This window comes from Misgurnus anguillicaudatus, chromosome 16 (assembly GCF_027580225.2).
Source record: "Misgurnus anguillicaudatus chromosome 16, ASM2758022v2, whole genome shotgun sequence".
Classification (NCBI taxonomy): domain Eukaryota; kingdom Metazoa; phylum Chordata; class Actinopteri; order Cypriniformes; family Cobitidae; genus Misgurnus; species Misgurnus anguillicaudatus.
In genome coordinates this window covers 19,601,884-19,614,539 of record NC_073352.2, presented here as the reverse complement: position 1 = coordinate 19,614,539, position 12,656 = coordinate 19,601,884, and the positions used below count along the sequence as shown (strand labels likewise).

Sequence of the window (12,656 nt, the reverse complement as noted above, 5' to 3'; positions counted from 1 at the left end):
TTAATTTTACGTCAGTCTTAGTACACGATGTAACTACAGAAGAGTTAAAATAGGAAAAATATCGAAACTCTTTGGTTATTTTTAGCGCGATGCTAATGGTCAAATCAGATTCAATGGATTATGCTAAGCTATGCTAAAAGTGGTATCTCCAGACCCGGAGATCAGCTGAATGGATTCCAAAACAGTAAAAATCAAATGTTTAACTCTAGGGAAGCTGAAAAATGAGCATATTTTCAAAAAATTGGAATGTCCCTTTATTTATTACTGTCATTTATTACTAAAGTTGGGGATTTCAAGTACTGTATATCTAATTTAAAAAATGCACTAATAATAATATCTTACTTTAAAAATACATGGATGCACGAATACCAACACAAGTGCGGTAAACTACATACCGTATATCTGCTCGGTGTATAGGATGAAGTAAATGCTGCACTGGGACCCTGTAAGCTCCAAATATAACCAAACATCTAACTGCTTCCTCAGGGACTTCCCTCATGCCTGACCCTGGAGACATCACATAGTGCTAGACAGCCGGGTAGTTTTCCCTGTACCCATTTTATTCAGCACCTCTATTAGAGTGGGCTTGCTCATAACCGGTGGACTATTCCACCCTATTCATTAAAAAGGAAGGGATCGGTTAAAATATGGGCGGCCGTTAGGCACGATCTCCAGGGAGAGAGACCACGAGTGAATTCCGCTTCCCTTACGCTAAAAACAACGAGAAAGATGTGACAAGTGACCCGAGCCATGACCCACCTAATGTATTCAGATTCATCATCAGACTAACAAAACGGACCCAAATCAAGTCAAGATTAAGGCCACAGCGAGCATATGTGAGCAACACGGTGCCCCAATTTCAATGAAATTTACCAGACGGCTCCAACACGACAGACGGAATAAATAACTTTCAAATTGTTCATTTTTTAGACTGGTAAGCATGTTACAGTTAAATACCTAGCAATTATTACTATCATGTAATCTAACATCATTATAAGGGGGTATTTATATATCTTCATCAGTGACATCAATGAACCTGTAATGTAATACCAGCTATCGGTGTCGGGAGAAGCGGATAGCAACAGATGTGTGTACTGGTGATTTTCACAAGGCCCTTTAGGAACTGGGTCAACTGAGCTATAATACATGATGGAGGGCAGAAGTCTGCATTTGTGTGTGTGTGCTAGAACTGGGTTCAGACTGTGAGACTGCAGAGGAAGGTATTTAAACAATGTCCATGTGGTTCATTATGGACTCAGATCAAACGCCGCTGCCCTCTTTAGCTCCACTGACAGGAGACAGGGGATCTGTCCTCTGCCCACCAGCTGCGGAATGGGCGCTAGCACGAATGGGATTGTGGGAGACCAGTGAGGGAGTTAGACGAGAGAGGGAAAGCAGAAATAGAGAGATGGATGAGGAGGGAAGTCTGCAAAATCTTAACTCTGGCATCAACAAAGCCCAGTTATGACATCACTTCCTGTCAAAACCTGTAGTGTCACAAGGGGCTATTAAAGCGCCTATCACATTTGGCTTGCTCCCTGGGGTGTTTGTAAAGCACTATTCTTTAAAAATTTGCTTTGTAACAATAAGTATTGTGAACAGCTGTAAAAAAATAAACTGAATTAAATTTATAACAGGCAGTATGAAACTCTTCAGATCAGTCAAGATTACAAATTAAAATATTAAAGATTTAGGGTCAAAAAGAATCATCGCCAAAAGTGATTAAAACAGATTTATAAGCCACTGATATTGCTTAACAGCTATGTATTTGAATTAATAAATATGTATACTTTTGTATAATTGAAAAAAAACACTCATACCAGCGAAAGTAAGACTTTAATCTCCCGTGATTTATTTCCTGTTTTTCTATTAAATCACAAATACATTTCCATATTTGTGACCCTGTCTGCGAAATCTACGCTAAAGTCTCACAATCAAAAATTATGAGATTAGAAGCATCAAACTCAGTCAATATTAAAGATATCAAGGTTATAATGATCTTTACATTACGTAGGATGATTTTACGTAAAACATTTTTCAAAACTTTTTTAAGATTTAAAATAAAACTTTGGTGTCTCCAGAGTACATATGTGAATTTTAGCCCAAAATACCCTACAGATAATTTATTATAACATAACCACTTTGTAGGTGTAAGCAAAAATGTGCCAACTTTGGGTGTTTCTCTTTAAATGAAAATGAGCTGATCTCTGCACTAAATGGCAGTGCCATGGTTGGATAGTGCAGATTAAGGGGCGGTCCCCTTCTGACCTCACAAGGGGAGCCAATTTTCAATCACCTATTTTTTCACATGCTTACAGAGAATGGTTTACCAAAACTAAGTTACTGGGTTGATCTTCCTCACATTTTCTAGGTTGATAGAAGCACTGGGGACCCAATTATAGTGAGATTTTCATGATATGTCCCCTTTAAATCACAAAATAATAATAAAGTTGTGTTTTTACAGACTGTGTCACATTAATGCAGTGCTTCTCAATTATTTTCTGTCACGCCCCCCCTAGGAAGAAGTAAACATTTCGCGCCCCCCCCCCCCCAACTCTCCGCCGCGACTGTAAATAGTATAATTTGTCTATAAAATTACACATCTGCAAAACAATGTATCCTTATTAACATTAAAGAAAACACAAAAAAAGAAATATCAATCAACTTACAACAAAGAATAACTTTATTAACATTGTTTTTAGTCTGTAACAGAAAATACTTAAAATGCATCAATTTGCCTGAAATAAAAAAAAATCTATCCTTATTTAAAGTATAATATTTTTTGACCATTTGAAAAAGTATTTTCCCCGGGCTCTCGCGCGCCCCCCCTGGTGTCGCTTCTAGCCCCCCCTGGGGGTCCCGCCCCACTATTTGAGAAGCACTGCATTAATGCAACAAAGCCATGCGTATACAACTTTGAACCCTGTTTCATCTGAATGCTGAACTTGTGATTATAAACCGATGCAGGACAAAACACCTTAACCACTTGGCTAACATCTCCACATTTGCCTGATTCCTCTAGATTGGATCTGATGTTGCATTCGTTGACCCTGCAGTCTAATTTGACATCTTTAAGGTATAATGGATTGGGAGTTGGCTTATAGGCCATGAATACTGATAACCCAGCTCTGATACAGAAGGCGTCTAACAGCACAAGGTCAGTCACCATAATTACTCTTTTTTTACACTATTAAGTGGTGCTGCTGGAGCGGGGCTCAGGGGTATAGGACACACACAACAAGATAAAGTAATGTTTATTTATCCGTCCCTAAGGATCCATTTACTCGGCCTGTCTCTCCTTAAGAACTCGTGCGTGGAAAGAGAAATAAACACCTAACTGGGTCCACAACTGGATTTTTCTTTTTTTACAGAGCACACTGAACCCAACTGTGTGAGATTGCCAACCTGAATATACAGTATGTAATCGATAGACTGAAGGAGCCAGGATGAATGGTATATGCTTCATCTACAGATTAATAGGTATTGTGGATATAGAAAATTGGGACCAGTGTGCTTATGTTGGTAATTGCTTTGTGAAATAGTGATATTAAACATAATAGTTATGTGACGTTAGAGAACTGACCTTTGGTAAGCGCTCGGGATCGCCTGGGTGTCGGGGAATGACCTTCTGTAGCCGCTGGAAACCGTAGTCAATAGTGGGTTCATTCAGTGCTGCGGGCAAAAGAAAATTGAACCCTGTTAGTACAGAAAAAATTCAACACACATCTGTAATTAATTACTATTAGGAATATATGAATATATAAATGAACATGTGTATACGTTTCAATTCCTTCAGACATGAATATGGTCCCACAAAGCAAATAATTCGTTTTTATTAGAACCCATGTAACAATGTAGCGTTGTAATGGCAAAATTATTATGACCTGTGATCAACACAAAATGAGATGCCTTTATTCATTTGCTGTGTCCTCCTTAACACACGGTGCAAACTCAAATAGCAAACACAGTATTCGACTTCCTTCTCTGTTTTGCATATAAGCACCACTAATCTGCAAAACAAATCTATAGACCTCCATTATGAGCAAATAATTCAATTAAAGTTTTCATTTCTGTAAAGCGGCACCTCCCACTCCTCAGAGGACCACAGAAAGCTTCATGAATCTTCATGGAGCACCGAGCAATAAAATAATATTGAAAAAGGAACCCGATCTGTGTGATAGGGCCAAACATCCTGCACGGGTGGACCACATGCTGTTTGGCCCCGTGTTTTTCTAACCTCCCTGGATTGAGGGGACTTTCACACTGAGACAATGGCCCTTTCTCTACCAGTCCATGAGCTTATTTGTGTGTTTATCTGTTGTGGTGCTAAACTGAAGCCCTCTGGGGCACATTTACACAGGGCCCTTCTGTGGTTCATCGAGATAATGAGAGATTTACAGAGAGATATGCGCTCGAAGTGACGTTGATTTGCATCATACAGTGAGCCCCAAAAGTACTTCAGACACTTAAGCCACACTTCAAAATGTAATATACATAACAAACCACGTGGCATCTGCAAACAAATGAACGATTTCTTTTATTTTTTTAGCCATTTTGCCTTTTATTTAAACAGTGATAGATGAGAGGACGGGAAAGTACAGGGAGGAGAGAGGGATATGGAAACGGCAAAAATACCACGAGCCGGGAATCGAACTTGGGTTGCAGAAAGTGCGAAAGCACCACATGTTGGAACTAGTGTTGTAGTTTGAGACCGGTCTCAAGACCACTCTCGTCTCGTCTTGGTCTCAGACAAAGAGGACTCGGAATTTTATTTCAAGCCATGGAAAGACTCAGATTAAATGGTTAAGTTGATTTTACCACTTTAGTGTTTGTTCACTTTTATTTGCTTATAGACAAAGATACCCACCCAGATTCCCACATATCTGCAATGCCTTTGATTATTTTATCAACTTCTCTGATGGCATACACACACACACGCACACATGCATCTGCACACACACACAGACAAGAAGTGCCTAATCATATGCATATTCCACATTTTATCATACGTTTTTTAATGCAGTGACTTGCACTGGTCTTGGTCTTGACTTGGTCTCGACCCTTTAAAGTCTTGTTCTTGTCTCGGTCTCGGCCTGTCTTGGCCTTGGTCATGACTTGGTCTCAGTTTAGGTGGTCTTGATTACAACACTAGTCAGAACACTGCCCACTACACCATCGGCCCCTACGATTTCTATAATAATGTTTTACCAAGTGAAAGTGTCTATAATAATGCTTCAGGAAATCTGACTTTAAGTTCACATAGAGAAATTAAATCTCTCTTGCACCAGCCTTAGTTCCTAATAAAAAGGTTTTTATAATGGGTCCCATCTCTTTCTGTTTAACATTCACAAATAGCAAGATCTTGTGAATATTGCACGAGTTGGATGCAGTCACTAAAGGTGCTGATGTAATGTATTCCATAATGAAACAAATTCAATGAAGAGGCCAAGATCCAACATTAATAATCAAACACTGTAATAAAATGAAATTTGAGCATCTGACACTGTAAAGCAAAGACTCTCTGGCCTTTCATATTTGCTCACTTTTTACTCTCTCTCTCTCTTCCACTCTCCCTTACACACAAACACACACTTTTCCTTTCATTCTCTCTATTTTTTTTCTTTTTTGATGGACTGACTTGACTTTTTTCGCCTGAAGCCTCAAATCTCAAGTCCAACAGAAGAAGGGCAAAAAATAGCAATTTGTCCCACAGTTAATTGTTTGGATGAGGCTGGGGGATGAGCAGAACTATACAACACCCTCTCTCTTTCTCTCTCCGGCCTCCCTTCTGTTTGCCCTTTAGGGCACAGCCTGGACGTTTCCTGCGGGAGTTAACCCGGCTCCCCTTAGCTCCACAGCTGAGAGGACAGACTGTGGGGAGTCTCCGAGTGCAGTGGAGTGGATTCAAATGGCTAAAGGCCCAGACAAAACCAGACCCCTGGAGCCCTAAACACAAGCTGGCCTACCAAAAACAGGGCAGATCTGACTGTAGATCAATGCCTCTTAATATAAAACATCCATAGCCTGGTGCAAACGTTGTATATTTTGCAATAACTTCATCAGATGATGTCGGCTAATAACATCTACAGCGCGGGCGAGACACAACAGTGGGTGGGTATCTGATTGAGAGCCTGAACTCTCTCGCCATGGATGCACAGTCACTCACTTAACTCTGTGATTGACTGACTGTTTAGTTAAAGAGCAAAAAAGAAAAAAACAGTTAAAACAATCCTGAAGCATGATGGAGAACAGACCGTGGCTATCGGCGAAGGAAAGAACAACAAAAACAGCAGAATGTGACAGAATGATTCAAAGCCACCCCACGGCTGACAATACATCATATCTAAATAGACTTCCTGTAATCAGACCTGTTGGTGGTTTGGAGACGGGGATATGGAAGTGTGGACCGGGGCAATGCACAGAATCAGCCGAGTGGAGCGTAAATGGGGGAAGCTGATTGTAGAAATTTGTTATAATGAATGGATAGAGGTTGGATGTAAGAAAAGAAAAAAGAAAGAAATGGGAAAGATTATTTGTTCTGCTTGGTTATTCACACAGAAAAAAAACAATGTTGTGCATGGAAGTTATTACATAAGAAGGAAAAATTATGCTTTATTATTAATTAGAATAATAGGCACTGATAACATAATATGTGCAATAAGAATTAAATAGGGTTATGTTGTCTTTTAGAATACAAATGCAATAAAATCTAAAGAAGAGCAGGTCTTTAGTAAATAACCACAAAATACACTTAAGAGTGAATAATGAAGTGACTGTTTGAGCAGCCTTTTGTGAAGTCCCGGACAGGAACATTCAAAGTATGTCTCTTTCAAGAGGACCCATGTGCTAGCATAATGAGGCATGGGGTTGTGCATCAGTGGACCTCTGAGGAGGGCGGTGAGTTAATGTGTTGATATAGAGATGGATGGGCCAGATCTTAGCCTATACTATACTCAGCCACACTTCTAGACATCTGCACATGTTTACTCTCCTTTATTGCTATTGATTTTCACATACTGTACAATTCCCTCACCAGCCAACTGGATAATGCACACTTGCTGAGAAAGAGAGGCGGAGAGAGAGAATGGGTGAGACAATAAATAGTTAGCACGAGTGCTACGAATTCTGTGTATCTGATGACACTCGCACACACACCCAAAAAACAATGATGTAAGAATTTCACGAACATGCGCACTTGCAATAATGGTCCGTGTCGAAAATCAACTTAACAACGACCAGTAATGGTTTATACAGTAAGTTACCATAAAACTGTGTGTACCTACTGTAGATTTCGCCTATTGTCTAGGGGTGGCAGGTCCCTGGCTTTTAGAACAATAACCTCACTTCAGGTATTTAAAGGTGCAGTGTGTAGATTTTAGCACCATCTAGCTTGCTAGAGAGATTGTGAATTGCAACCAACAGCTCACAGTAGCTCAAGCTACGGTAGCTGCCACAGGACAAACATGTTGTTGTTTAAGACAAAATACAGTAGTGCCAAAACGCAGTCCGTTTCGGGCTACCGTAAAAACCGAGGGGCAACCTTCCGATCTCTCTGATGAAGCCAATACGGAAGTGACTTAAACTGCAATTCATCGACTGGCCGCTTGAGGTTGGCTACAAAAGGGAGTCAATTCCCATAGACTCCCATGTTAAAAATGCCCAACTTTACAGTAGAAAATAATATGTTTACAGTCTGGTACAAAAAGTGAGTTTGGTCTGTATAGCTAATTTTGCCCTTCACAGCTGTGAGTGGGGTGAATTTTTTTGTAGCTCATCCGTTAAATTATATTAAACTTCTGCATAATTAAGGGCGTGGCCGCTTGGGTGACGCTTAAACAGCCACTGCTGTCACTAGACTCGCGCTAGGCGGGCGTGGTTTCACCTCAGCTTCACCCACGTCCCGCCTCTTTACCCATTTTTGGTTTTCCGCGAGTAATTCGCGCTGACGCGCGGCCAAGATGGAGATGGCAGGCAACGCCTAGTTTTAGCTTCAAAAACGATCTTCACAAACCAATGGGTGACGTCACGGACACTACGTCCATATTTTTACGGTCTATGGTAAAAACATGGCGGCACAAAATGGTGACTTCCATGTAAGGGGACCCGTGATGTATGTAACTAAAAATGTCTCATTTTTAGGCAATAAACACATAACAATTCAGTATGTAACGTCTTTATACACCGCTGATAATATAGTTGTGTAAATTATATTGCATTTCTGTCAAGAGATCCTTATAAATGTTACACACTGCACCTTTAAGTCTAAATCTGTTTATTCAGTACTGCCGGTCATAATGTATATTGAGCATGGGAAGGCGCTATAGAAATTAAACATATTACTATTATAAAAACAAACCAAACTCTTAAGACTACACTTCAGGGGTCACAGAGTGAACTTCATCATAAAGTCTTTCAAAACAGTGTGTTTTCAGAGATACACCAAAGAGGTGAGTAAAATCCATGAGTCTATTGATTTCCTAAACCTTGATGTCTTATTTGGTGTGCAATTTTGTTTACCAAACCATACGCCACATACCTGTTTACTTACAGAGAAACACCTTTCGACTGTCTGAGCACTTGTTTACTTTTACAATTTCAGGCTTGCAAGCTGTGGTTTTCATTTCTTATTGGGCTTATGCAGTGGTTTCACGACTGAAATATCACGGTGATACTGGATAGCAGTCCGACATACATGATAGAGTTGGTCTCGTGTCATCACAGATTCATGGCACCGATCCAATTTCATATGTGAAGGAGAAAGAAAAGGTTATGTGTGATGTCATGAGCGCACGGCCTGAAATAAAATCTCCAAAATCAATATTGAAAGGAGCAGAATATCTGCTGTGTGCCGTCTTGTTATGTTTAATGAATATAATCGATCTAAGCAAATATAAGACTGTTGCCCATTTAAACGGATTTCCGAGTGGTGCGAATTGAATTTTCTGCCTCGTGAACACCGAAACTATCAAGGAACAGACTTGATTTTCCCCCAAAAACAATGCTAGAAATATATTAACAATCCAATCGCCCCTCTTTCTCCAGAAGATGGGATCACGGCGAGTAAAACATATCAGGCAATAAATAAATAAATGAACAACAAGCACTGCTTGAAGGATTCCTCGCAATCACGCAGATCAATGCTCATTGAAATTTCATGAAGGCTGAGCCGGACCGCTTCATATTTCACAATAATAACTACAGTCCCCGCAGGGGTGAAGAGAGAAGAGCGAAGAAAAGAGGATGGATGGGTAAAACAAGCAACTACTAAAGACAATACTCTAAACGGTGTCAAAACCAGATGGAGCCCAGTCAAAACAACAATTTCGAAATACGTTATACCACAAAAAATACACACACTTAATATTGCAAACAAAAGCCTGGAGGCAGAAGGTGGGTGGTTGGTTTGTTTAAACTCGAGAGAACACAGCCTTTGTGGCGTTCATGTTTTGGATAGCAGATGCAAGCTCTGAGCTGCTGGAGTTAAATTGAATCAGCTGACCACGCGTAGACCTGCAGGGCTGGAGCGGCATCACTGGCTGAGGGAGCAGAAAGGCATGCTGGGTAATTGGTCTTTAGCAGAACCTTTTAACAGGCACTTGTGGGCTTTGTACAGAGCTGTTAATGTCAGGGTGGTAATGTTCTGTACATGTTAGGCAATGGCAGACTCTCTCTCTCTCTCTCTCTCTCTCCCTCTCTCACTTTTCCCAAGAGCTCTCTTTCATTCAGGTGTGATCTCATATGCTGTGGATAGGAATCGATAGGCTCAGTGGCAGGGTGTTCGATGCCTGCCTGAATTATTGCTTCATTTCTCTCCCTATATAGATGAGGCCTGTTTTTCCTCAGCCTTCCCCACACTGGAATCAATACCTTACAATCTCATTTTTATCCATTTTTCCATAAACTCTGTGATTGCATTTATTTGGAAAATCCGACAAGCTAAATAAGGCATCACTTTAAGACACACGACACACAAAAAAATGTTTAGGACCTGTTCTCGTAAAATGGATGACTTGTTTTTCTTGATTCTGAGCGGCGGCTTCTAAAAGTCGGACAGATCAGCGTGAAATGGCCCGCTGAGGACGACCCGCTGTTGAACCAATTTCTCTTATGTCTTTATGGTTACGATCACTGCCATGCAGAGGTTTAACAATTTAATTTGATTGGTTATCATTGATCAACTAGTGGGCCACCATTTGTCAATAGAATTAAAGAGTCTCATTATCAAAATCGAACGATCACTCAGCCTGCTCAACATCCACCATCAAATCTAGTTTCTGAATGTTATCAAAAGTATTTTAATTTTGAATTTCTAAAATGTATTTTATAAAAAAAATGTTACATACATGTGGACCCCATTATGCTTTTGCTTTGAAATAGAAGTGTGCCGCATGTAAAGCATATTTGAATTTGTACTATAATCTGAAGTCTGGCTTTACCTCAACTATAGTGACAAATGCTCCCCATAGACTTAATCATTGGGTAGGCGTAAGAGAGCTCCCCCTAATGTGATCGAGTCTTTTAATATCAGGCCTGATGGGTGCTGTTAAGCCCATTGGCCTGCATACTGAGCAGCTAGGAATTGCCTGCTGAACATCTCGAGCCATTCATCAACACCTCCAATCTATTGGCCGCACAGGCATGCGCTCACTGGCTGATAGTATTATGACCCCCAAAACAGACGGAAACCCCCTTTGACGAATGATGCAAACATGGCAATCTGGTGAGAGGTAATACACAACCAAACATGGAAATGCATTTGTTGCAGATGAATTGCGAGGGAAGGAGAGAAAGAGACAGAGAGAAAGTATGAAGGTATGATTTATTCCCCTTATCTGCCGAGTGCCATGCAGGATGGGTAATGTCCCAGGAGGAGAGGATTTAATTGTTTTTGATGATAAATATAATTGCAGAGAGCTTTTTGGATGTTTAATTGGAGAGGCTTTGAAAGACTTGTGTGTCTGTGGTTGTACATCAACTTCAGTATTCCAGAAATGCTGGACCAAACAAGGCCCGGTGCGATGAGATTTGACGAGCTATATGTGCTTTTATCATCCTGAGGTTTGTGTTTAACCACAGACTGTTAGGCAGGTAAGAGGAGGTATGGTTTATACAAGCATGTGCCAAGTATCCTAGAGAGTCCTGGACGTTTGAAGTGACGTCATCCATTATCTGAGAGCTTTTGTGGAATCTATTAATTGCTTGATCAATCGATCCATACTCAGAGTAAAAGTCAAAGCCAAAACACAGCTTAGATGAAAGAGTAAACGTCGTCATAATGTAGTTGTAAAGAAAACAGGCTACTGCAAAACAGTGATTCTCAACTGGTTATGCTTCAAATTTTGGGGCAACCCATCAAAGCACCAAACAGTCATTCCAGAAAAACGCAGAGTTTTTTTGTGATTTTTGCGGGCAAAAATCCTCGATTTTGCAGCACGTTTTCTTAAAAAATGCGATGGAATATGCGAGATATTTATGCAATTTATGCGATGGAATTGCGAGAATTTGCAAAAATTTCGGAACTTGCAAAAACTGTGGAAACTTGCAAAGGCTGCAATGATGTTCACGTCACAATCACGTCACTTCATAACGTTCCCATGGCAATAGAGGACACGGCTGTGCTTTTGAGAAGTAAATGCAACATTTTTCAACTTTCTGCTAATATATATGTGACTTTTTGCTACGAAAATGCGGAGATTATGAAATCATGCAAGCCCCGCATATTTTGTGCGCGGAAATATGTAATTAATGCGGCGAAAGTGAGGCGTATTTGGAAAAAATGCAGCCCCGCATTAATATGCGGACTTTGGCTGATTATGCAATATTTCGCGCGATCGCACAATCGCGTTTTTCTGGAGGGACTGACCAAACCTGTATCCAGTGTAGTCTGTGCCATATTTTATTTGACCCTACATAGTTTTGTTTATGATTTTTGAGGATGAGGACATACAACCTGTCTATTTTGCCATCTGTCTATCCTGGCAAGCTTCTACTTAGTCGCATACAAATTTAGGAGTGCATGGCCCCAGCATTGGGTTTGATGCCAAGGTAACACACATTGTGATAAAATGTAGCCTGAATTTAATATAAGTCAGTTTAAATAAAAGCATCTGCAAAATGCATAAATCTAAAGTTGAAAAGTCAACCGTGAATGCACCCTGCTACATTCAGCAAGTTCTTCTCCTCAGAATCCCACCGAATCAAAAAAGAGATGCAACTCCATTTCGGGTCAACTTACAAGCTGAAAACCCCTATGCATATTACAAAGAATATACTCGTCAAAGTAAACACACAAATGTGTCTATCACTGAATTAATCTATAGTGTGACACTCTCCAGGTATGGCCCAGCTTTTCCGCATGGCTGTGTGGTGTTCGAGTGCGACAGCATCAGTGCACCATTGATTTAATTAGGTCTCCATCTCCTCTGCCTGACAGAAGTTGATTAGAGGCGCCAGATGCCCCATGTGTAATTCCACTGCCAGCTGCCACATAGCTTTGCCAATACTCTATGATTAGTACCCACTGGCAACTGGGCACGGCACAGGTGCCAACTGGAGCCAGCAGAAAGAGGCATGCAGGCGAGCGTCCCGCTGCAGTATAGTGCTGCTGCCCAGGAGGCTGCTGGGACGTGGGGACAAGTGGAAGAGGGATGCCTAAA

At 40.7% G+C, this 12,656-nt stretch overlaps 1 protein-coding gene across 4 annotated transcripts in view; it reads right to left on the bottom strand.

The window, feature by feature from the left end:
- Nucleotides 1–12,656, bottom strand: part of ebf1a (EBF transcription factor 1a) — a 134,996-nt gene that overhangs the window by 23,866 nt on the left and 98,474 nt on the right. For all 4 annotated transcript variants that reach the window (XM_073854310.1, XM_073854307.1, XM_073854308.1 and 1 more), the window contains exon 11: nt 3,584–3,672. In XM_073854310.1, coding sequence (XP_073710411.1) covers nt 3,584–3,672 — 89 coding nt within the window. The remainder of the gene's footprint in view (nt 1–3,583; nt 3,673–12,656) is intronic.